At 42.3% G+C, this 27,150-nt stretch overlaps 1 protein-coding gene across 11 annotated transcripts in view; it reads right to left on the bottom strand.

The window, feature by feature from the left end:
- TENM2 (teneurin transmembrane protein 2) overlaps nucleotides 1–27,150 on the bottom strand; it is a 530,300-nt gene that overhangs the window by 306,356 nt on the left and 196,794 nt on the right. For all 11 annotated transcript variants that reach the window (XM_082622423.1, XM_082622416.1, XM_082622422.1 and 8 more), the window contains one exon: nucleotides 22,567–22,801. In XM_082622423.1, the coding sequence (XP_082478549.1) occupies nucleotides 22,567–22,801 (235 nt within the window). The remainder of the gene's footprint in view (nucleotides 1–22,566; nucleotides 22,802–27,150) is intronic.

The raw sequence follows: 27,150 nt of genomic DNA, 5'->3' as shown, positions 1-27,150 counted from the left end.
CCCAGTCTTCAAACTGGTGTTCCATGCGGTATACCTTTGAGAAATAAAGTTTTCATTCATTTCTATTTCTGAATGAGTACACTAAAGTACAGAAGAAACGAAAAACAAACAAACCCCAATAATGGTTATTTCCTAGATCTTTGTAGGTTCTTAAGACCTAGTCACTGGGTGGAGAGAGGGAGGGAGGGATGGTAAGAAGGAGAGAAAGAAGAGAAGAAGGCAGGCCTATCTATGGCATAAAAATTAAAAGGGACAGATTAAGTACTTTATGGGATTCCTTCAAAACCTAGAAAAGAAAACAAAATCGATTTATCTAAATTCTTGCATAGCTAACAACAAGTCCTAATTCATCAAAGCTATCTTAGACGTAGGAACAGTCAGAGGAGAAAGAAAACTGCTACTCATTTTTGTGTGTTATGGATTTCCTTTTTCCACTGTGGTGGAGATTTCTGGCATTTAAGTTTGGGGCTCAGCTCCCTTTTTTCAACCCTCAAATAAAAGATAGTTATCTTGAAAACAATTTATTTTCCCATTTGAATTTACATCAGACCCTTTGGGGCATAAGCAAATATAAGAAGGCCTATCAGTGTATGTACCCACATTTCTTTACATGTATAATATCCATAGGTACAACATTTTCTTCTCACTTAGCACTGTATAGGAAATGCTATAGCCCTTCAGGGATATTAATTAAGCTTTGTAGCAACACCTGTGACATGTCTGCTTGCCTACATATATCTGTTGAACACTCAGAAATTAATGCTTTGCAGAAGTGTGCCATTTAAGTGTGTTTGTAGGCCAGCCACATACCCACTGACAATGCACAGAACAGGTCCATACATTTCAGTCACACACACACACACAAAGCCATTAAAAAAGGCAACCATCATTTAGCATCAACACGTAAATATTGCTATGGCACTTCATATCCTCTTGGGCAGATCCTGCAGTGTCCCTGTCGCAAAACATGTCCCAGGGAAGCAGGCTCTGAAAGCCTGGCTTCCTTGAAAGGCTCCTGGTTTCTCAAATGCTGGGTTTCCGAGGGCTCAAGGCAAGGCTTTTTAAAAATGCAAGTGTCAAGGAAAACTGTCATGCATGTTTGCCTTAAGTACCCAAAAAGCTTGTCACTGCCATCTTGGAAGTCTTGATGAAGATGCAGACGGACATGCTGAGGCACAGGAAATTGAAAGCTGCCTGACGCGGAGGTGGCATGTTAGACTAAAAGGCAGGGGCCTACCATCAGGCATTTTCTTTGCAAGTGGGAGCATTAAACAAAACCTCAAGGAGAGTCTGGTGAGGGGAGGCTGCCTTGTAGACATCGCAGAGGTTTGGACTTGAACTGGGGTCCTGTCTGGCTCTTAGGTTTGGCTTGACAAGAAGTGAAGTGGTTACATGAAAAACAAAGCAGTGTCTGCCTTTCTGGGAACGGAAGAGGCGTGGCTGGGAAGGGCAGGGGCCAGGAGGGAGGAGGAAGGTCAGGCCAGGCTGGGGGGCTTGGACAGCACCCACTCATTCTTGGGGGCTGGGCAGGGCGGTGGTTAATGGGTAAACCGTAGGCAACATGCGGATTTCCGAGCCTGGCTGCCCCACCTGTAACCTGCACAGCCTGGGGCAAATGACGTGATATTGTTGAATCTGTTTCCTTGGTTGGAAAATGGTGGAAACGACTGAAAATATGTCATGGGGATATTGTGTGGATTAAACGGGGGGACTCAGCACATACCTGACAGTAAATGTTGGCTTTCACTGTTCTGGAGCTAAGGACCAATGACTCCCATAGATATAGCCTCCTGAGAGTATGTATTTCTTGCCTTTTAGTCCCTTTTCCTTTCTTCCCTATGGGATCCTTTGGTTAACTGCAGTGAACTTTAGTTCTTGTCTTTCTGGTATGTCCATCAAAGTCTCTCCTCTTCCTCACTGCAAATGTGACCATAACACACCTCTGCACAAATCTCTGCAGGCTCCGTTTCCTACACAGAATAAACCACAGGGTGCTTCACTGGGCCTGGAAGGTGTCCCTGCCACAGGCCCTGGGGCCTCTCCTATACTGAGTCTCAGCCCAGTGGATCCAGAATACTTGGGCATTCTAGCTTTTCTGGCCTTTTCTTACTCCCTTGCCTCTGCATGGAAGGCCCTTTCGCTGGGGTAACTCTCATGTTTCCATCAGAATGGGATTCACACCCCATTTCCTTTTTTTTTTTTAATCTTTATTGGAGTATAATTGCTTAACAATGGTTCACACCCCATTTCTACACAGTCCAAGCTTCCCTGACCCCCAGCATCCTATGTTCCCAGACAGTGCCCTGAGCTTAAATCCATCTTACAACTTTCCATATTCATGTAAACTACCTGCTTACCTTTCTCCTACTAGACTGTAATTCCCAGGGGACAAGGGCCACACCATCTTCCTCCTACACCCTCGGCGCCTTGCTCGATGCTCAGCCCCTAACATGACCTGCATAAATGCTGGATGAATTAAGCTGAAGTCCAATGAACACAGCTGGTAATGGGATTACAAATGGGAGGTGGGAAATACAAAAATCCTTATTTAGCATAAAATCATAAAATCGGAGTTTCAGATAAAGAACCTAGATAAGTTTGGCTTGAGGGCCTCTTATTAACAGAGCGCTCACATACTTATTTCACAAAAGAGACTGTCCATGTGGGATTTTCAAACCCTTGATCATTGTGCTCTCCTGTAATAGTTAGAACAATAATACTGCTGTACTCAACGTTTCTCCTGGGGACTCAGAAACTTGACTAAGTCGTCTTAGACCTTCTTATAATATCCCCGTTAGGGAGATAGAGGCAAGGTAGATGGGGAAAAGAGGCAAATTTAAGCCTTGCCAAATATTAATGAGAAAATAAAAGGCAGCAAAGGTTAGGCTTGAATCACACTGGCCACGCTGCGGCAAGTTTGGGATAAAGAGAAAGGGCCCTACGGCTAGAACCAAGGGCAGTGAGTGAATCCAATTTTCCCCACAGCGATACCTCTTTTTCATTTTACCTGGCACGTAAGACAGAGTTGAGTTTCTAGGGTATTTGAGTATTAGTTAGTACATTATTCCTTGAAAAAGAAAATCCTTTCAATTCTATGCTGAAAATCCAACACCGTGAACTTCAGGGCTCTTATTTTAAACCCATAAAAGAAATGCAGACCATTAAGCAATAAAGAGAGATTGTAACATTCGCATTGAGATGGACATAATTCAGCGCAATCTATCAAAACTCAAAATGCACATTATACATACCCTTTGATCTAGCAATTTCACTTCCAGGAATTTAACTTTTGAATATAATCAGGTAAGTATGCAAAGAAAGATATATACACAAGACTCTTCATTACAGTTTTGTTTGTAATAGCGAAAACCTGAAAGCAATCTAAATGTCCATCAAGAAGAGACTGGATAAATAAATTATGCCATTATGGAATACTACACAGACTTTACAAAAGAATGAGGAGGAGTCAAGATGGCGGAGTTAGTGTTGTCCTCCAACTAGGGCACCTGCTGGCCTCCGGTAGGGGACTCTGACCCCAAGGAGAGGGGAGCAACCCAAAAGTGAACCAGTAGGACACAGGGGGACTGAGCGGGGAGGAGAACTGGAGGCCAGACAAGATCAGCGCCCCTGAAGCTAGGGAGATCAGGAGAGGCAGGTGGGAGGGACTCTCTGGGAAGAGTGGGAGAGGAGTGGAGGGTGACTGCCCTGCCCACTGGGGCCCGGGGAGCCTGCTGAGCTCCCAGTTCGATCCCCTGCCCTCCAAGGCCCCCTCCAGGTCACGTGGGTCCTTGGGGGCATAGGAAGGAGGCTGAGGGGAGAACGGGAGAGGCAGGCGGGAGGGGCCCTGAGGGAGGAGCAGGAGAGGAGCAGAGGGCATTTGCCCCGACCACTCGGGCCTTGCAAGCCTGCTAGGGTCCCAGGTGAGGTCCCCTGCCCTTTGAGACCAGGGTTGGGGGCAAGCCTGGGTCCCTTCGGTTCCTTGAGCCTAAGCTCCACCTCCTACAGCCCCCAGGGCCTTTTCCAGTCCTGGGGGTTCTAAGCATTGGCCCCACCCACCACCCAAACCTTGCCCTTGCTTAGGCCCCACTCTCCACAGCCAAGGCCTTCCACCCCCCTTTTTTTTTCTTCCTTTCCCTCCTCCTCTTTTTTTTTTTACTGTTGTGGTACTGATGTACCTTCCAGTTGTTGATTCATCTGTATTTTATTTTTACATTCTTTCTACCATATCTGTTAGTTTCCTAGTCTAATTTTATTTTTCACTTTGTTGTTTTTCTCTTTTTTTTGCCACCCCACGCAGCTTGCGGGATCTTGATTAGCAAGCGCGGGGTCAGGGGGAAGCTCCTGCGGTGGGAGCTCCAAGTCCAAACCATTGGACTAACAGATAACCCCAGACCCCAGGGAATATTCATCAGAGTGAGGTCTCACCAAGTTCTTCATCTCAGCACCAAGACCCAGCCCTACCCAGTAGCCTACAAACTCCAGTGTTGGAAGCCTCAGGCCAAACAACCAGTAAAACAGGAACACAATCTGACTCATACAAAAAAAAAAAAAAAGAGAGACAGCGGAAACATGTCACAGATGAAGAAGCAAAGGTAAAAACCTACAAGACCAAATAAATGAAGAAATAGGCAATCTACCTGAAAAAGAATCAGAGTAATGATAGTAAAGATGATCCAGAATCTTGGAAATAGAATGGAAGCATGCATTGAGATAATACAAGAAATGTTTAACAAAGATCTAGAAGAACTAAACAACAAACAGAGACGAACAACACAATAACTGAAATGAAAAACACACCAGAAGGAATCAATAACAGAATGACTGAGGTAGAGGAATGAATAAGCTGGCTGGAAGACAAAATGGTGGAAGTAACTGCTGAGGAGTGGAATAAAGAAAAAAGAATGAAAAGAATTGAAGACAATTTCAGAGACCTCTGGGACAACACTAAATGCACCAACATTCAAATTATAGGCGTCCCAGAAGAAGAGAAAAAGAAAGGGACTGAGAAAATATTTGAAGAGATTATAGTGGAAAACTTGATTTCCCCCTAACATGGGAAAGGAAATAGTCACCCAGGTCTAAGAAGCACAGAGAGTCCCATACAGGATAAACCCTAGGAAAAACACACCAGGACACATATTAATCCAAGTAACAAAAATTAATTCAAAGAAAAAATATTATAAGGAGCAAGGGAAAACAAAAAATAAACTTATGGGGATTCCTTTGTATGTTATCAGCTGATTTTTCAGCAGAAACTCTGCAGGCCAGAAGGGAGTGGCAGGATATACTTAAAATGATGAAAGAAAAAAATCTAACACCAAGATTACTCTACCCAGAAAGGATCTCATTCAGATTCGAAGGAGAAATCAAAAGTTTTTCAGACAAACAAAAGCTAACAGAATTCAGCACCACCAAACCAGCTTTACAACAAATGCTGAAGAAACTTCTCTAGGCGGGAAACACAAGAGAAGAAAAACACCCATAAAAACAATTCCAGGGCTTCCCTGGTGGCGCAGTGGTTGAGAGTCTGCTTGCCAATGCAGGGGACACAGGTTCATGCCCTGGTCCGGGAAGATCCCACATGCCGCGGAGTAGCTGGGCCCGTGAGCCATGGCTGCTGAGCCTGCACGTCCGGAGCCTGTGCTCCGCAACGGGAGAGGTCACAACAGTGAGAGGCCCACGTACCACAAAAAAATAACAACCCAAAAACAATTCCAGAACAATTAAGAAAATGGTAATAGGAACATACCTATCAATAATAACCTCAGATGTAAATGGATTAAATGCCCCAACCAAAAGACACAGACTGGCTGAATGGAAACAAAAACAAGACCCATATATATGTGGCCTACAAGAGACCCACTTCAAACCTAGGGACACATACAGACTGAAAGTGAGGGGATGGAAAAAGATATTCCATGCAAAAGGAAGTCAAAAGAAAGCTGGAGTAACAATACTCATATCAGATAAAATAGACTTTAAAATAAAGACTTTTATGAGAGATAAGGAAGGACACTACATAATGATCAAGGGATCAATCCAAGAAGAAGATATAACAATTATAAATGTTCATGCACCCAACACAGGAGCACCTCAAAACATAAGGCAAATGCTAACAACCATGAAAGGGGAAATCGACAGTAACACAATAATCGTAGGGGACTTTAACACCCCGCTTACACCAATGGACAGATCATCCAAACAGAAAATAAATAAGGAAACACAAGCTTTAAATGACACAATAGACCAGATAGATTTAATTGATATTTATAGAACATTCCACCCCAAAATGGCAGAATACACTTTCTTCTCAGGTGCACATGGAATGTTCTCCAGGACAGATCACATCTTGGGTCACAAATCAAGCCTTGGAAAATTTAAGAAAATTGAAATTATATCAAGCATCTTTTCTGACCACAACACTATGAGATTGGAAATCAATTACAGGAAAAAAACTGTAAAAAACACAAATACATGGAGGCTAAATAGTGCTCTACTAAATAACCAGAGATCACTGAAGAAATCAAAGAAGAAATTTAAAAAATACATAGAAATAAATGACAACGTAAACTCGACGACCCAAAACCTATGGGATGCAGCAAAAGCAGTTCTAAGAGGGAAGTTTATAGCAATTCAGTCTCACCTCAAGAAACAAGAAAAATCTCAAATACACAATCTAATCCTACACTTAAAACAACTAGAGAAAGAAGAACAAAGAAAACCCACAGTCAGTAGAACGAACGAAATCATAAAGATCAGAGCAGAAATAAATGAAATAGAAACGAAGAAAACAATAGCAAAGATCAATGAAACTAAAAGCTGGTTCTTTGAGAAGATAAACAAAATTGATAAACCCTTAATCAGACTCATCACGAAAAAAAGGGAGAGGATGCAAATCAATAAAACTAGAAATGAAAAAGGAGAAATCACAGCTGACACTGCAGAAATACAAAGGATTATAAGAGACTACTACAAACAACTATATGCCAATAAAATGGACAACCACGAAGAAATGGACAAATTCTTGGAAAGGTACAATTTTCCAAGACTGAACCAGGAAGAGTTAGAAAATATAAACAGACCTATCACAAGCAATGAAGTTGAAACCATAATTAAAAATCCTCCAACAAACAAAAGTCCAGGACCAGATTGCTTCACATGCGAAATCTATCAAACATTTAGAGAAGAGCTTACACCGATCGTTCTCAGACTCTTCCAAAAACTTGCAGGGGGAGAAACACTCCCAAATTCATTCTATGAAGCCATCATCATCCTGATACCAAAACCAGAAAAAGATACCACAAAAAAAGAAAATTATAGACCAATATCACTGATGAACGTAGATGCAAAACTCCTGAACAAAATCCTAGCAAACAGAATCCAAGAGCACATTAAAAGGATCATACACCATGATCAAGTGGGATTTATCCCAGGGATGCAAGGATTCTTCAATACATGCAAATCAATCAATGTGATACACCACATTAACAAATTAAAGAATAAAAACCATATGATCTTTTTCTTTTACAGAAATGTTCTACTAAATATGATTTGGTTCATCTTGGTATAAAAAGGAAAAAGGTAAATAATTGTCCTCTGTGATCACTTCTTTCCATCACCAATCCAAAGAAAGACATTTTCATTTTCTGTTAATAAGAATAACTAAACTAAAAAAAATAAAGTAAAATAAAATAAAATAAATAAAAACCATAGGATCATCTCAATAAATGCACAAAAAGCTTTTGACAAAATTCAACACCCATTTATGATAAAAACTCTCCAGAAAATGGGCATAGAGGGAATGTACCTTAACATAATAAAGGCCATATATGACAAACCCACAGCAAACACCATACTCAATGGTGAAAAACTGAAAGCATTTCCACTAGGATCAGGAACAAGACAAGGATGTCCACTCTCGCCACTCTCATTCAACATAGTTTTGGAAGTCCTAGCCATGGTAATCAGAGAAGAAAAAGAAATAAAAGGAATACAAATCAGAAAGAAAGAAGTAAAATTGTCACTGTTTGCAGATGACATGATACTATACACAGAAAATCCCAAAGATGCCCCAGAAAACGACTAGAACTAGTCAATGAATTTGGTAAGGTTGCAGGATACAAAAATTAATGCACAGAAATCTCTTGCATTCCTATACACTAACAACAAAAAATCAGAAAGAGAAATTAAGGGAACAATCCCATTTACCATTGCAACAAAAAGAATAAAATACCTAGGGATAAACCTACCTAGGCAGGTGAAAGACTTGTACTCAGAAGACTATAAAACACTGATGAAAGAAACCAAAGATGACATAAACAGATGGAGAAATATACCATGTTCTTGGATTGGAAGAATCAATATTGTGAGAATGACTATACTACCCAAAGCAATCTACAGATTCAATGCAATCCCTATCAAACTACCAAAGGCATTCTTCACAGAAACAGAACAAAAAATCTTACAATTCGTATGGAAACACAAAGGACCCCAAATAGCCAAAGCAGTCTTGAGAAAGAAAAAAGGAGCTGGAAGAATCAGGCTACTTGACTTCAAACTATACCACTAAGCTACAGTAATCAAGACAGTATGGTACTGGCACAAAAACAGAAATAGAGATCAATGATTCAGGATAGAATGCCCAGAGATAAACCCACACACATATGGTCATCTAATTTACGACAAAGGAGGCAAGAGCATACAATGGAGAAAAGACAGCCTCTTCGGTAAGTGGTGCTGGGAAAAGTGGACAGGTGCATGTAAAAGAATGAAATTAGAACACTCCCTAATATCATACACAAAAATAAACTCCAAATGGATTAAAGACTTAAATACACCAGACACTATAAAACATTTAGAGGAAAACATAGGAAAAACACTCTTTGACATAAACCACAGCAAGATCTTTTTTGACCCACCTCCTACAGCAACAGAAATAAAAACAAAAATAAACAAATGGGACTTAATTAAATTTAAAAGCTTTTGCACAACAAAGGAAACCATAAACAAGTCAAAAAGACAACCCTCAGAATGGGAGAAAATATTTGCAAATGAAACAACAGACAAAGGATTAATCTGCAAAATATACAAACAGCTCATGGAGCTCAGTATCAAAAAAACAAACAATCCAGTTAAAAAATGGGTGGAAGATCTAAATAGCCATTTCACCAAGGAAGACATACAGATGGCCAAGAGGCACATGAAAAGCTGCTCAACATCACTAATTATTAGAGAAATGAAAATCAAAACTACAGTGAGGTATCACCTCACACCAGTTAGAATGGGCTTCATCAGAAAATCTACAAACAACAAATGCTGGGGAGGGTGTGGAGAAAAGGGAACCCTCTTGTACTGTTGGTGGGAATGTAAATTGATACAACCACTATGGAAAACAGTATGGAGGTTCCTTAAAAAACTAAAAATAGAACTACCATATGACCCAGCAATCCCACTGCTGGGTATATACCCTGAGAAAACCATCATTCAAAAAGAGACATGTACCACAATGTTCTTTGCAGCTCTATTTACAATACCCAGGACATGGAACCAACCTAGCTGTCCCTCAACAGATGAATGGATGAAGAAGATGTGGCACATAATTACAATGGAATATTACTCAGCCATAGAAAGAAACGAAATTGAGCTATTTGTAGTGAGGTGGATGGACCTAGAGTCTGTCATACAGAATGAAGTAAGTCAGAAAGAGCAAAACAAATACTGTACACTAATGCACATATATGGAATCTAAAGAAAAAAAATGGTACTGATGAACCTAGTTGCAGGGCAGGAATAAAGAGGTAGACGTAGAGAATGGACTTGATGACATGGGGTGGGAGGGTGAAGCTGGGGCAAAGCGAGAGTAGCATCGACATATATACACTACTGAATATGAAACAGTTGGCTGGTGGGAAGCAGCCGCGTAGCACAGGGAGATCAGCTCGGTGCTTTGTGATGACCTAGAGGGGTGGGATAGGGAGGGTGGGAGGGAGGCTCAAGAGGGAGGGGATATGGGGAACATATGTATGCATATGGCTGATTTGCTTTGTTGTGCAACAGAAACTAACATGGTATTGTGAAGCAATTATACTTCTGATGCAGTGTCCTAAAAGTCAACATGTCCTAATGTCAGTAATTATGCCCACTGCTATTTACACTCTTGTGATTTAAACTGATATTACTAGCTGTAGAAAAGCTCAGTAGTAGGGGGAAAGGTAGCACACTTACATTTAACCCCCCCCCCAGAATGAATATACTTTGCACTTTTCCAATAAAGATCTATTAAAAAAAAAAGAGGTAATTAAGGGAAAACGAGGACATTAGGCTGGGGTGTCCTTGTAAGAAGAGGAGATAAGGAGAAAGACACACAGGGAAGACCACGTGAAGACACAGGGAGAAAACAGTCACCCACAAGCAAAGGGGAGAGAATCTCGGAAGAAACCTAACCTATCAACACACTGATCTCAGACTTCTAGCCTTCAGAATTGTAAGAAAATAAATTTCTGTTGTTTAAGCCAAAAAATAAAAAAAAGAATGAGGTAGGTATACATGATGTTACCTGAACTGCTTTCTACAATTTCTCATGAAGTTAAAAAAGGCCGTTGCCAAATGGTAGGTTGAACACGATCCCTTTTAGATTAAACTTAAAAAAAATATGCTCAGATACCATAAACATTTCTGGAAGCCTAAAATAATAAACCTTCAAATGAGATGTCCTTGAAAATAGGAATGGAGGGGCAGGGAATGAATATACTTTGCACTTTTCACCTTTCTAATTGTTGAATGTTTTTACCAAGAGAATGAATACATTGTGTAATAAAACACCTGGAAATACCAAAGCTGTTGTACTACGTGCTCTAATTCTTTGTCTTAAATTCTTGACCATTCCTTTGCAGAAGGAAATGGAGATAAAGAGGCAACAAAGTCGCCTACTCATCACGCAGGGAAGAGTGAGGGGATCTGCGGGAAGCTCCAGCAGGAAGCCTGCCTGCAGTCCCACCCAGACACTCGGCGTGAGAAACCAACGAGTCATCTGGCCTCACCCTCCTCATCTGTAGAATAGACATCGGCCTGCACAAGTTATCCTAACATGGGTTCTGGTCTCAAAATTCTGCCTTGGTGCTGTCAAATGATTCCCCCTCCTCTTTAGGTTGATCAGCTCAACCTAAACCACGTTGACCTTGATTCCTTCTCTTGGTCTGCTTTCTGATGCAGTGGTCGGAAGCAAGGGGCCGACTTCCCAGAAGATGGCAGGTAAATATTTATTTGTGGCATCACCAGACCCTTTCTTTCCTACGCCACCCCTCACCTCTCCCTCTTCTATCCTTGAAATAGGCCTTCAATTTTAGCCCTGCAGAAAATGCTATACTTCTCCCTTCTCCCCCAAACTGAAGGTATTGTGAATTTGAAGATGCACGTTATAGGCAGGACGTGAGGCGGTCCCCATCCTAACACAGCTTTCATATTTCCAGACAAGGCCAAGAACTCAGATGGCGAGAACTCAGAAGACAAAGCACCCCCAGACCCAAACTGAATGTGTCCTTCCCGCCTGGTTCTCACACCCAACCCAGTGTCCCACACACCATTATACTGAAATTCTGGGGGGGTGGTTAAATGTAAGTGTGCTACCTTTCCCCCTACTACTGAGCTTTTCTACAGCTAGTAATATCAGTTTAAATCACAAGAGTGTAAATAGCAGTGGGCATAATTATTGACATTAGGACATGTTGACTTTTAGGACAAAACTTTTTGTCTAATTAAATGTGGAACTATTCCGATGGTACCTATAATAAGGTCCATTACAGAGCAGACTGACCCCTGCAAAATGTCCTATCTAAGATGTTCACCTCAAAAAGGCATAAAATGCATTTTTATATTGCTGAGAATAGAAGCTTGGAGCATGGAGTTAAATGTTTCCCATTCACTGTCTTATGAAAAAGCAAAACCAAGGACTTCAACTTGATAAAGGTAAAACTGCTTCTCCAGCCATTTTCAGGAGATGAGAAACTCATTGAGTTGTTCTGAGTTAACTTTCTCATCATGAACCCTCGTAAAGAGCACTGTTTAGTGAGACAATAAATGAGCATGTTTTAATTAGAAAATGTGGAATCCAAGCAGTTATGCAGGAAAGAGGAGGATAGCTTAAAAGAGACATCAATAAAATAAAAGTTAAAATGCATTAAGTGGCTACAGTGAACTCAAAGGTAAAGTTGTGGGCCGTTTGAGAAGTGAACCAGAGAGGGTGATGAATCAGAAGGGGATGCGAATTACTCAGTGGACCTTATTCTTTCTACTTCATATTGGAATCAGTTGTAAACCCCTTTCGGTGCCCAAGGCAAGTGAAGTAACCGGATGCTCTGAACCTTCCCTAATCCCACCCCTGGCCAGGACTGTGTGCTCAGAGGAGAATCACTATAATTAGCCAATAAGAAAAGGCAGCTGGGCTAGGGCAAAACGAGTTTGAACTTGGCCTGGTTTTTTTTTTTTTTCCTTTCTTTCTTTTTTTTTTTTCCTTCTAGACCTCTATCTTTTTTTTTTTTTTTTTTTTTTTTTGCTGTACGTGGGCCTCCCACTGCTGTGGCCTCTCCCGTTGCGGAGCACAGGCTCCGGACGCGCAGGCTAAGCGGCCATGGCTCACGGGCCCAGCCGCTCCGCGGCATGTGGGATCTTCCCGGACCGGGGCACGAACCCATGTCCCCTGCATCGGCAGGCGGACTCTCAACCACTGCGCCACCAGGGAAGCCCTAGACCTCTATCTTATGGTCTCCTAACACTGTGGTGTTTGGTTATGGCCACGCCCTTCTTCCTGGTCTCCTGTTCCATGTGGGCACGTGATCCAGGCCTAGCCAGTCAACATGGCCCATGATCCAGGCCTCGGGATTGGGTTTGCTGTGGGCACGGGATTCTAGCTGGGTTCCTGAGAACCAGGAAGTTCCGTTGAAATATCCAGAAGAAGAATTCCTTTTTCTATTACTTTCTGAGCTATGAGGATAGAGCCTATAATTCCCACAAAGATCTCACAAAAGGAGACCTGCTTAAGAACAATGTTGGAAAACAGAAAAACAAAACTGAGAGAGACAGAGAGAGCCTAATGCCTGAGTTTAAGTCCCTGAATCCAGTTCTGCCTGAATCTTGATTCTGTCCCAGACCCTTCATCTCCCCAGGTTTCATCCTCCTGACATGCTGAAGGGGACAACTGTATCCATCACACAGGGCTTCAACTCGGATAATATAAAGCGCCTGATACAGTGCTTGGCACAAGGCAGGCACTGAAGAGGTGACTATGCCTAAAAACAAAGCCAAAAAGAGTGTTCGGTCCTTCACAGGAAGTGGAAAGATTTTCAATATGACCACCATCTCTCCTCACATGGATTCTGAGGTTTAGAAGCTGGAGAAGATGACCTTTGCCATCCTCTGCCTTTAGCACTCAGCTGTAGGACATGAACATACTAAGAGAGCCCTAAGCTGAATACAAGACACTCACACAGCAGGGTCCCATCCCCAGAGGGCTTTTACATTTATTCTCTCACCTTACTAAATTGGCCGGGGTGGGGTGGATTTGGGGTCCCACCAAATGCTTAAATGTACCTCATATCACCTTATGCCTTATTACCGGTTCCAAAGTGCAGTGGAGAGGATCTGGGTTGATAAGAGATTAAAAAGTCACGAAGATTAAGCTCCATTTAAAATTCTTATCTAAGCACATACCAACACAGGAAGAAGACATTTCCCACCTTCTTCCTAGAACAGGATTTTTAATCCAGTCCTTCAAATAATTACAAAAAACAAAGCTTTTAATCGTCATATTGTTGGTGTGCAACAGCTTGACAGGAGGACTAATTGTTGAGCAGTTGTCTTAGGGACGCTCCAACCCAGCTGAAGCTTTAACAAACTGAAATAGAATTTCAGAACCATCTCACAAATAAAAAAGAAGTGTTACTCATTCTCTTTTTAAATATAAGGCAAGCACTCACGGCTAAAACATCAATAACAGAAATTGGAAGCACTTGCTGATTCCTCAAACAGTTATGCTGAGCAAGAAATGATTCTGTAAGGGATTTAAAAACACATGATTTTGAGGGTGATTCTCCATGGTTAACATTGCCATGGGCTTCCCTGGTGGCACAGTGGTTAAGAATCTGCCTGCCAATGCAGGGGACTAGGGTTGGAGCCCTGGTCTGGGAAGATCCCACATGCCATGAACCGATTAAGCCCGTGTGCCCTAACTACTGAGCCTGCGCCCTAGAGCCCGCGAGCCACAACTACTGAAGCCCACGCCCTAGAGCCCATGCTCCGCAGCAAGAGAAGCCACAGCAATGAGAAGCCCACGCACCGCAACGAAGAGTAGCTCCCACTCGCTGCAACCAGAGAAGGCCCGCGCGCAGCAATGAAGACCCAACGCAGCCAAATAAATAAATTAATTAATTAATTTTTAAAAAATTGTCATGACTTCTGAAAATGGATATTGGCATTCAAGACTTAGGGAACAGCCCGGAATTGTTCAGTGGGTTTTGGAGGGGAAAAAAGGTATCTGAGAAAAAGTTGCTTCAAGTTTCTTAAACTCCCCTATCATCTAAAGGATGCAGGCCTAGTTGAGCAAACTGGCTGAACGCCTGTGATAGATTGCAATTCTGGGGACATAAGATCCCCACTCACAGGGGCAGGCGAGACCAAGACTAATAAATCAAAGGAAGCTTCAGAAAAGGTGCAGAGCCTACTTCGCCTGCCTGGGAGAACCACGAACGCCTTATCTGACTTCTGTGAAAAGAAAAAATCATTGGGGAGCCAGAATTAGAAGAGCCTTGCGTTCCATCCAGTCTCTCCCGTCTAAGCCAGATAAAATATCCTCTGGGAAGGCTTCAGGAAATGCCCCAGGGGAATGACAGTTGATATTAGCTGAATGGGTGAAAGAGCACAGACAGAGATGAAAATATTTAGCTTTTTTCAACCTTGAACTTAACCCAAGAGTCCAACATTTACACATACTCAGGGCAGAGTCTTGCGCTTCCAAGCCATGACCACAAGGTGGCCTCAATCCCTAATTGGGTCCCCACGGTCCAGGCTGCAGAGGGACGGCTTTTGAAAAAAAGTTCCTTCTACCCAGAGGCTTCCCTGTAGTAACTCGCAAGTAAGAAGTTCAAGTCGCCAAAGCTTTAATAAACTTAACAGGGCTTTAAAATTTTACAGCAGGAGACAAATTTAAAAAGGACAGCCCTCCTTGTATACCTCTACCTTCAAGGATGTTTCCAAGTTTGCAAACCATGCCAAGAACAGACTGGAGTGGTCTTAAGTAAGATGCAATGCTTGTTTCTTTCTTAATGCACCTTGTAATTTGCACACGAGCCACAACACTTTATTTTCTTATTAACAGGTTTGAATATGTTTAACACCGCAAGCCCTAAATTGCAGAGCAGTGGATTAGACTAGGTTCTCTTTATTTTCCTGCCAATTGTCAGAAAGTGATTTGGGGTACGGGGTGCCCCTCCTTACTGGCTTTTTCTCTACCACTCATCCCCCCACCCCCCTGCCTCTATCCAACAACCAATCTCTTGTCTCCATCTACCGAAAAAAACAAAAAGACACAGCCTCATTTCTCATTGGAGAGCTTGCCTATTGAGCAGTTCAGTTATTGAGATTAATAAGCTGCCAGTTTCCAAGGAAGACTAAAAAAACTACAAAATTAAAGCTCACTGCAACGTGCAATGCTGCTGGTGGCCAGGCGGGATCATGGTGTCAAAAAGGCAAGGTAAAGCTATAAACTAAGGCTGAGCTGGAAACGCTAACCTAAAGGTCTCATTAATTTCCATGTTGCCTCTGATGAGAATTTAGAGGGAGCATAATGTTCTGCAATATGGAGAAATCAAGCGGCCTATCGATTTGAAAAGTGCTGGAATGCATCTGGTTCACCCGGAATGAATTCTAGTTTTAAACCTCACGCAGAAACGTTAAAAAAAAAAAAAAAAAAGGAAGAAAAGCAAACAGGTTACGTTGGTTTAATATTCTCAAGATCAAACTTGTCAGTGATTCTGTCAGAAAATTAATCCTTAGGTAGAAAAATCAATCTGGAGAACAAGTGGAGAAGAGTCTTCAGGTTCAGCACGGTGAAGATGTTTCAACAGTCTTGTTGCTTCCCTATGACAACCTTATTTACTAAAGGTCTTGAGTCTTGATTCCCAAATACGCACTCCCAATAAAGCATCCATATGAGGCTAAGATTACTTGGTCTTAAAGATAAAAAGTATGTTTTCTGAAATGCTGATACCCAAATTAGATTCCTCAGGTGCCACTTACCAAGCCCAACAAGCTCCGTTCTTTATCAGAGCACTTCCTGGGTGTTCATCACAACTTCCTGAGTGTCCCTACTCAAACTATGACCAAATGGCCAGCCACCATACCCGTGGCTGCATGGCTTTCTCCTACCAGTCTAGCAAAGACTGTCTGGAAGATAAACCCTATGCAAATCACAGAAGTAAAAAGGTAGCACCGCTTCTTATTTCTGCAGTGTCAATTTGCTCTAGCATTTTACGACATGCAGTGCACTAAACCTCCTCTGTAACTCAGCTCACATGGATCCCATGCTGCCACCACCATGGAGGCTCAGGACTTCAGACTGACCATCCTGGGTGGCCACCGATCCCGCAGAGCTGGAGACAAGGGTCGCTTCTATCCTGCCTGGCTTATGATATTGTCAGTGACTAACTCTATGTCCAGTAACAGACTGGGATTCGTCCCTCAGATAATTTCTTGCCTTGTGTCACTTATACTGCATTAACTTCACCATTTCCATGGACTGGATACATTCTAATTGGATAATAAGCATCGTTTTGTTTTGTTCTTCTGGTCTCAAAGGCATTATCATGTGGTGGTTAAGAGCATTGCACATGGAGTCAGGTAGACCCAGGTTTCCACCCCAGTTCGGCCCCTTACTTATTTGGAGACGTGTAAGTAACTTCATCTTCCCAAGCCTCAGTTTCTGTTTATTTAAAATAGGGATAGTAACATATACTCAACAGAAGGGTTAAAGGGTTCAGTGGGATCATGCATGTAAAACTAAGCATGGAGCAAAAACTATTTGATAAAGTTGTTATTCACAGAACTATTCAATCATGTACAATAACTATTAAATTGAACAAAATTTCTGGAGAGATTTTTTTTTTTAAGAGAAAAGTCCACTGCTGAGAGCTTTGATACACGAACTATGCTATCATTTGCAAATGGTTGTGCTTCTGTGTTACATCTATTATTTTAGAATCAAAATAAGTCTGGCCAATAACAGCTACTCTTAATACTCTTGTTGCCTCAGAGATTTAACAAGTGGAAAACCGAACTTGTTTCCTAAATGACATCCCTATTCACTCAGCCTCTTAGGCCAAAAAATTGGATACCGTGCTCACACCTGCCTAACCTACATCTTTTTTTTTTTTTTGCGGTACGCAGGCCTCTCACCATTGTGGACTCTCCCGCTGCGGAGCACAGGCTCCGGACGTGCAGGCCCAGCGGCCATGCCTCACGGGCCCAGCCGCTCCGCGGCATGTGGGATCTTCCCGGACCGGGGCACGAACCCATGTCCCCTGCATTGGCAGGCGGACTCTCAACCACTGCGCCACCAGGGAAGCCCCTAACCTACATCTTGACATTCCATCAATCACAAATTCCTGCTGATTCTACCTTCAGTACCTACCCCACATCTTTGACCGTTCACCTTCTGGCCAGATTGGTAAGAGAAAGGCAGACAGCTCTGATACTGCAGCTATGGGCACCCTAATGGAAGCCCCACCATTTTTCATCTTAACTAGGACAGTATTCTCCAGATTGGACCCTTAGTCCTGCTATAACTTGCCCTCAACCCCCCCACCCCCACCTATTGACCCTATGGCAGCTACCATAGTTAAAACCAAAACGGAACCATTTATGTTATTATTTTGGCCTCCTGTTTAAAATGCTTCAATGACTTTTCACTGTTCTTGGCGCTGAGTCCAAAATCTTTAAAGCAGCCCCAAACCTGGCACTGTCTGGCTCTTGCCGGCCTGTCTAGTTTGCTTTCTCTTCCTGGCATCTTAGCGTTTCTTCCCCCAGCGGGTCGTGGTTTTCGCCACCTAGAACATTCTTTCAGTCTAATTAACACCTACTCATCCTTAGGGCTCAGCCTAAATGAAAATTTCTCCTGAGTCTGGCTTCTCTATACCTCACACGGCACTTATTACACCTGTCACCGTAGGGGCATATGCCTAATCTTTTGTTCACATTCTGTCTACAGTCAGGAAACTCCAGAAGGGCAAGGACTTTGTTTTTCTTCTTCACTGCTGCATCCTCAATATGCCTGGTACCTGGTTGGGTCTCTTATTAGATGTTTCTCGAATGAGTAATGGATGACCATTTCAAAGAGCAACTTGCAAACTTGTTTGTAGCTTGAGGATCTGGATGGCTAAAATTAGGCCTTCTGGTATTTCAGGGCAAAAGCAAACTCAGAGGGAAGTTTTGTCCTGCTTAGGGATTCTCTTTAGTGACCTGCTACCGAGATAGATTCCAAGAAAGAAGCTTGCCTCAGCAAAATGCATAAAGGAAAGAAAGTTAGGTTCTGTTGCTGAGCTACTTTCTACCATCTTAGACAAAGAGATGCTGACTTCAGAAACTCCCAAAGAAGCAGCTGGCTAGGAAGATTCCTGACCTTGCTCCTCTCAGGAGAGGAAGGAGGAGATAGGTGCTATCAACCCAGAATTACACAGGGACCTTGTTCTAAGATCTTCTGCAAGTAAGCCAAGAGAAAGATGGTGGGCAGAGTGATTCTGTTACGCATACGTTAGAAAAGAGTCCAGGCTGTTTGCAATTAGTTCCTCTGCCCTATGTTTGGTTTTTCTTGGATTATATTATGGCTTACACATCAGTTGATTGCCTTGGGTAGTACAAATTTATATGCATTGTTATTTATATTATTAACATTGATACAGAACTCTCCTTATAAGCTTTTTCATCTTGTGTTAAATTCCAGATTCATACAATCTATTTTCTGGCTATGCCTCCTTAATTAGCACCTTGATTCTACTTGTCATAGAACAAAAATGGAAAACACACAGTCCAGGGAAGATCTAACATGGCTCATTAAGACTGACGAGAACATCAAAAAGCAATGCAGAGGGGCAAGGGCTTGTTCCTTACTGGTCTAAAGAAACACCTTGGATTTAGCCTGGAGTCTCGGGGGGTGGCAGAATGCTGCCCGTCATCTCCCAGAGTTAGGAGATTCTTCCATCATGCCCAGAAGTCTGTATTAATGAAAGTAGAGGTGGTGAAGCTGTTTGTAAATTTCCATTGCGTTTTCAAAATTGATGAGTACATCATGATCAGCCTCCAGAATGTCTTGCCCTGAATGGTTCTTTTTCCTGCTGTGGTTAATCAATTCTTATTGGGTATGAAAGACACGAATTGGAATCCTAGTATGATATCATGCCCCTAACATAAGAGCTTCCATTCCTACATTTGCTCTTGTGGGTAAGAAAATGACATCATTAAACTCACAATATTTCAGCATTTGAGTGAGTGAAATTGTTCAGTTCTACAGTTTCCAAGACTATATGGAAAACCACTGAAGAATGGGAACAAATAATGCTATAATCTTTGACTTTTTTCCACTTACCTGCTAGGTAAACTCTTTTTTTTTTTTTTAAACATCTTTATTGGAGTATAATTGCTTTGCAATGGTGTGTTAGTTTCTGCTGTATAACAAAGTGAATCAGCTATACATATACATATGTCCCCATATCCCCTCCCTCTTGCATCTCCCTCCCTCCCACCCTCCCCATCCCACCCCTCTACCTTCTAGGTAAACTCTTGTTCATCCTTCAAAACCCAGCTCAAACAGCCCCTCAGCCGGGAAGCTTTTCCTGACCATCCTGGGAAATTTAATAACTATTTCAACTGTACAACCACTGTAACTTACGCACTTCCATTCCTGTAAACACTGCACTATCTTTTTGTTTATGTGCCTATCTCCTTTTTTAGATTGTATGAGCTTTAAGGGCAGGATACATGTTTTAATCATAATCTCCCCAGTACCTAACATAGCGCTTAGTATTTTCGAGGGATTTGGTAAGTAAGTGCTAATAAGAGACTGTATAAATCATATTTAAAAGAGAAACACAAAGTTCAACAATTCTATTAATTATTGCTAAAGTTTTCATATATGAGACAAGCTGCACACCCAAATTATATGTATTCAGTTCCATGAATGGAGTTTCAAATATCTGTGACTGACTTTTAGTAATAGCCCCATCTCAAGGGCCTTATATTCTTGAACTCTTGGCCCTTGAATGTACTGATCAAAGAACATCCAGATATGCTCTCCCTTGTTTTTTTCCTTCTGCTAGGCTTCAAGGTTTGGGCCATCTTACTTCCCAAGCTTGCCTCCTCTAAAAGCATCACTGAGAAGCTCCAATCCTAGGAGAAATGCCATGTATCCTAACGATCTGCAGAAGGACTCTACAGGTCAGAAAGCATGTTCTGGGAGAACTTCAGGAGAACAAGAAGGGGACAGGCTTGGCTTCGCTGGTCCTCTCCTCCAGAGCCTTTCAAGGGAACACTTTATTGCCAACTGATCACATCAGAAACTGGGTGATGGGAGATACACTTATGCAGTGTATGTGTTCTCATCACCAACAGGAGACTCTTTGTGAGGAGTAGACACTCTGATGGATCTTTCCCTGAAGACATGACAATTAAGGCAATACATGTAGGTTCGTGGCTGCTCCTGCATCAGACAATCTGACCACCTTTTTTATGTGTAGGAATCACGAGAGTTCCATCCATTGCGGCTCATAATTTACCATCTCACTGAAGCCCTAGAACGCTTGCAAGTTACTCTGTCCCCCAAGTCTAGATTCTGAGTTTTTAAAATGCTAATAACAACGATTCCTTCCTACCTCATTGGATTGCTTCCATGCTTGAATGAGGTAGTGCATTTAAACCACTAACATCGGCATGTACAAACTGCACAATAAAAACTGGTTGTTAATGGCGATGGTGGTCCTCTTCTTTCCTTTTTCTCCTTCTTTTTCCCCAATATCTACTACATTTCTCCTTCCCTTTCTCCCTCCTCTTTCTTCATCCTAACCACAGTGCATAGGCTTTATGTCTAGAAACTATTTTTCAAACAATGGTCTGTTAATGTGAAAATAGTCTGACTAGTACCCAACAAACCCTATGGCAGTTCATAGATATAAGGACGAAAAAGATAGAGTCTTATCCAGCCTTAAAGACCACTACCAACTATGAAAATATCCTAAATTAAGCCTGGTGGACCAGTCAACTTTCAGCCTGGAACCTTTCCAGCAAAGCTACTTATTAGTGGGTTATTCTATCAGTACAAATGTTTAAATCTATCTATTATGTATAATATATGCATAGAGTTCCTATTGACTTTCCCTACTGTAAGCCTTAGAGATTAAGACTGCAGGCCTGGTTACAAATCACCTACAGTTGTTAGAAAATAAAATGTATTAAAGTTTGGAGCGACTACAGTGACAGTGGTATACAACTTATTCAAGTTCAAGATCTTATTAATAAAACAAAACATATTAGAGAGAAGAAACAACATCAAATGCTATGGCTTGCACAATTATTTCCAGCTGTGTGCAGAAACTTCACGGGTCATTACCAGAAAGATGACAGATTATTTCAGTCTTTCCTTAAACCTAAGTTATTAAAGTTTAAAAACTATGTGGGAACTTTTTGAAGGTTCAGTATGAATTAGTCCTTCTCTCTTTGCTCTCCATGGTTCTTCCAGGCAAGGAAACAGTAACAATTGAAGCACACAAACATGAAAGTGTCTGGGGATGGAACGGCAAGGCCTGTTCCAGTATCTGGCTGACCCACTGTCAATTACATTGCAACTTGCCGTGCTGTGACCAATGCCCCTTCCTTCAGGTCACGAAGGCAGGTGTGATTTTGGAAGACCAGAAGCAAAGGGGAGAAAAGGACAGGAGCAAAGGCAAAACAAAACAAAGCCAGACCTGGAATCACTTTGAAACCCTTCCCTCTCAACATAAGTGCTGCCGCTTTTTTCTTGTTTGTTTTTTTACACTATTGTTTGCCCCTCAGGCATCAAGCTGTTAGTGTATACGGGAGGGATTAAAGCGAGACTGCATGTTGGATGAAGTATAAATTAAAATTATACTTCTGTCAGTCTGGAATCAGGGATTGTTTCTCAAGGTCTCCCCAAACACTTAATTTCAAATGAGTCTTCATTTATGACTTCAAGAAAGGCTAAATGCATAATTTATCAGCAGCTTTCTGTCAATATACCCTTAGAAGCCTGTTCCCCATGAGTCTTTGAGTAAAAATATGTTATGCTAATTCTATTAGTTGGGTACACAGGAGCTGTGGAGGAAAGTAAACAAGCATTAAAAGGAGACACATGTGAACAAAGAAATACCTATCAACCTACCGTCCAGGGTCAAATTACCAAGGGAACAGCACAGAGTTGGTCAACGTGTCCCATAAGGTAGGCGGGATTTTCTCCCGACTGCTCTGGGCGGGTGATGCAGCAGGGAGCCAAGTGTGATCATGATAGGGACTTACCGGGTCTCCAGGGGCACGTTGCTGTTTAGCACCCAGCTGTCCTGAAGCTGAACTGACTCGGGCGTGGTGGCCAGGTCATTGGGCGCGGGAGCTGGGGCGTGAATCTGACTCCGCCGATTGGTCAGCGAGTTCCTGTTGAGGGAATTGGCTGACGAGTGGTGATGGGACAGCGTGTGGTTGTGCGGGGGTGGCAGAGGGGGCCTCAGAGTTGACTGGCTGTGGTGGTTCGGAGGGCCTGAGAAAAGAGGAAGGAGAAACGGCCATTAGGGGCTTCAGAATGCGGCTGCGATCACTCTGCAAGCCTGCGGAGGAGAGCCTGGAACCAAAGCCTCGATATTGACCATTGCCGAATGTCAGGAACTACAGATGCAGATACGACTGTGACCAGCATCCCAATGTCAGTTACTAACAAATAGTATACTTTATCCCTTTATCCCTCGGCATCAAATTAAGAATGAGAAACTAGGTTAGCAAAACCAGGCTGGTGAGGGGTGACCAGTGGAATTATTTGAAACATATTCATTCTGCAATGAAAGTAACATGATATTCAACGAGGCTGAGCATTGTTGTAACAAGTCCCTAGCCCATTTCCTGGTAAACCAGTGCACTCCATACATTCTTTAAAAACACGGCATCTTTGTGAAGGTATAAGAAAGATGGAACACTCTAAGTCAGGGAGTAGTAAATTTAAACACCTATCAGGGGCCAGGCAGGAAAGTGAAGTGGACTGGGGTGAACTGGAGATGGCAGGGAGCGGCCCTCACTCAGATCCAGGCTCACGTGGCCATGTAGGGGTTAGAGCTCAAGGCAAATGATCTTCCAGTTTTTCTAGGAGAGCTGAAGATCTGGACTTTTTCAAAAGAGTTTTCTGATTTTTAAAAAATGTTGACAATTAAAAAATATGTGTGTGTGTGTATTTATATATATATATGTTTATATACACACACATATTCACATGTATATGTATACTTTTTAAAATAAGAATCAACAAAACACACCTGTGAGCCTGCTCAGATCAGGGGCTTCATAACATCTGTCCTCTGAGAGATGAACCCTGAGAACCCAGTCTCTAGAGAAGGTCAGGGTTGGTGTTTTCAAACCACGACCCTTACTCCAAATTGCATCCTGGTTTCTAAACTTGCAATCCTCTGTCCTTGCAGGAAAAACTCACAAAGGACAACTATACCCCTGTTTTCCCCTGTAATTCTCCTGTAAATATGACCATGGATGACAATTCCACACACCGTTTTCCTAGCAACCCACTCTCCACCTACCAAGTGAAATATTTTAAGCATAATGAAAATGAAGGTCGTTCACTATGCAACGTAAGCCTATCATTTGGTTCTAATGGCTGCTGAAACATGACTTTTAATTTGTGTCCTTTGAGAAAGTTTATGTTTTGAAGCCTCCAGTCGGGGTTGGCAGCCCGCCAGGTGACTGCCGAGCCGTGTCATTTTGGCCCCTGCCAACTTTGAATATCCTCAGCCCCTGCTGTCCTGGCTTTAAGAAGTTGGCTCAAGTCATTTAAACAAGCAATTTGACACAAATTTCAACTACTTGTCTCCTTATGTGACCGGGCTACATCTCCAAAAGTTGTAATCTACATTCCGTGGCTCCTGGGAAGCTTGCAGAAACGTTCTGAAAGAAAGACATGTCAAGAAGATCCTAGGTTTGGAGAGCATCATGACCATCGAAAACAGGAAAGAAAAATACAGAGGAAAATGGTTCCTTGAAGTTTGCATCTCTGGGCTGAAATTACTTGGGGAGATTTTTTTTTTTTGGTGTCCAGAAAAAGACAACTAAAACTAAAACCTAATGGGAAATGCCACTGTACAAGTTGTATAGATTTTAAATCGCGTCCTCCAAATGAACCTGTAATTCGTATTTTCCATTCTGCACCGGTGACATTTTAAATATATCTTTGAGGGAGTTCCACTGCTGTAACAGGCTACTATATTTTCTGGCATTGTTGTCTGTCTTGTAATCTATTATTATATGGTTATTTACGTTTGTCTGTCTCGTATTAGTGGAAAGAGGTGAGAAAAGGGGGTGAAATGATATAATAACGATCCTTCAGAGATGGTATCCAAGCCCCTCACACAAGGTTAATGAATTCTCATGCCTTTCTTTCTCCCCCTCTCAACTCCCATCGAAGTGGTGTCATTATTCTCCATTAGTTAGGTAATTATGAGACTTGCCTCGGGAAGGCAAGATGAATCAGTGTTCAAGCGAGAACCCACCCTCCCCAGCCCCAAGCCCTAACCTACTATCTCCCTCAGCCCCCCGCCCCCGCCCTCCAGCCCTCCAGACCACACACTCTCCCAAAGTACAGAGAGGCTGTGTGAGGGATTTAATTCACTAAATGAGATATCGGGACCCTCCTGCTTCCTGTCTGTTCACCCTGAGATTTCTCTGTCTGCTCCAGCCTGGGCGGCCCTTCCCTGTCCATCTGTGTTCAGTGTGGGTGGAATTCCCGTGGTTGTCTTTCTGCGGACGCAGCCAGGGATGGTGCTGATGGGGTAATGGAAACGCTGACCCGGGTGTGGTGTGGTATGTTCCAAACAAAACAGAGGCTGAGTTTTCCAGTTAATTTAAAGAAACGTCAACTCTCCTCCCATTTCTCCTAAAGAGAAGGCCTGGAGTTTCATGGGGTCGGGGGGAGACGGAGAAAGAAGTGCAGAGGAAGATGAACAAATACTTAACTCTCCACTCACCCGGGTCCTCCTATAAAGCAACAAGCTCTTTCACTGCACTTACATCAAATCACTGATGGCAATTACAACAAAAACTATCCCGCGTCCTCAATATCGAAAGATGTCCTCCTTATACTGTTGCTCATTTCCACTGTGACGTTGATCATATTTGCTCATTTACCTCTCTGTCCAAACCACAAACTTTTCAACTAGGTACAGGAGCTACAAGGAAAAGACAGTGACAGCACAGAGGGGTAAAGGCTACCACTGGGGGAGAAGCAGAGTGGTGCGGGAGCATTGAGCCAGTGGTTAGGGGATAAAATCCGAAGAACTGAGTTCAAGGATCGGGTCTGACCAATTTTGAGTTGCCTGACCCTGGGCCTGAGACTTCATTTCTTTGTCAGTGTCTTCATCTGCCAAATGATGAAAACAGCACTAACTACCTGTAAGGAAGTTCGAGGGGAAGATGAATGTAAAATGCTAAACATGCTACCCGATGGCTGGCAAGTTCCCCCAAACCATGTGCAGGGAACACTGCTTGGTTCTCCTAGGAATAAACGGATGGATAAAGACGTAACTGCAGCTCTCAAGGATCCCAGATTTGAGTAGATGGAATACACCCCGACTTCAGCTCTCTAGGCCAGGAGTCACAAACCAGCAGCACCCAAGCTGAATATTACCAAAAATTCAAGGTCAAGATTGTACATCGTGTTCTGGGCTTCTGACTTCTCTTGAAAACAAAAACAAATTGAAGTCTGTATTCCCTCAAGGCAACACCTGGATAGAGCTGAATGCCACTGGGTGGTTTTGTTTGTTTAGTTTGTTTTTGTCATCAGCCCGAATGATCCCTGTTATCTTCATCTGATCGGATGTATGCACTTATGTTACTGGCTGGTGGGCATTTATGTTTTTGACTGCTGGCTTGACTGGGGGTTCCTTAGCATTCTCTGTGGGTCACGTACCGCTAATATAACAACATCTCTGCTACAGCTAATGATCTCAAGCACTTTTTGTGTTTGTTTTTGTTATACTCATCCAATGCATTTGCAGATTGTGACGGTTTTCTATTTCAAAAAATGCAGACAATGGCAAGCAACATGCCTCACCGCTTTCTAAGAAGCTAAATGACATGAAAAGCCGTTCTCCAAGGCAAGTGTTGTCTTCAGTCTGTGGTGAAACAAAAATGAATACCTCAGCTTGATGAAGGAAACTTCGCATCCACTCTGAGTCCCATACTTTTATTGGGCTTAATTCATGTGCATCGAATGGCCCTTCTATTACATAAATATGAAATCACATAATAATGTAATTGAGCCACAAATAACTATGCAACATAAACACTTACATGGTATCAACCTAATAAGTAGGCTTTTAGCAGGCAAAAGGCAACGGTCATTAAAATTGCTGTGTTAACCTATTATTCTACACCTGATTTATCTCGGGTCCAGAACCTGGAATTTGTTTTTAGGTACTGTGGAGCTTTTAGTCCTAGGAAGAAGGAGCTATATATTGGTTCTTTGCTAAAAGCTAGGGTGGGACAGGTAGGACTCATATCAAAGACAAGTTAATTTGTGGAGAAGGTGCTTCCTGTAGATTTAAAAATTAAGTGCTTGAATGAATGCTTAACTTGTCCTGTTTGCTTGTTTGGACTTATTTGCTTGAATGGTCTATGCTTCTGAGCTTTTAGATTTGCTGTGGGACAGTTGCCAGCAATTTTGATCCTGACAGAGATGCCGTTCACATATGCTGTCCCTCCTAAATGCCAACTGGTTGACAGTAGAGTTTTAAAAAATAAAGCAGTGCTTCTTTATCAGTTCACAATATCAATTCCAACAAAGTTGTGTGGCCACTACAAAATCAACTCTGTTTAAAATAATTTTTAAGTATAGTT

Source organism: Mesoplodon mirus, assembly GCF_964341445.2.
Source record: "Mesoplodon mirus genome assembly, chromosome: 5".
NCBI lineage: Eukaryota > Metazoa > Chordata > Mammalia > Artiodactyla > Ziphiidae > Mesoplodon > Mesoplodon mirus.
The sequence above is the reverse complement of the archived record's forward strand: the minus strand, read 5'-3'. Positions and strand labels throughout refer to the sequence as shown.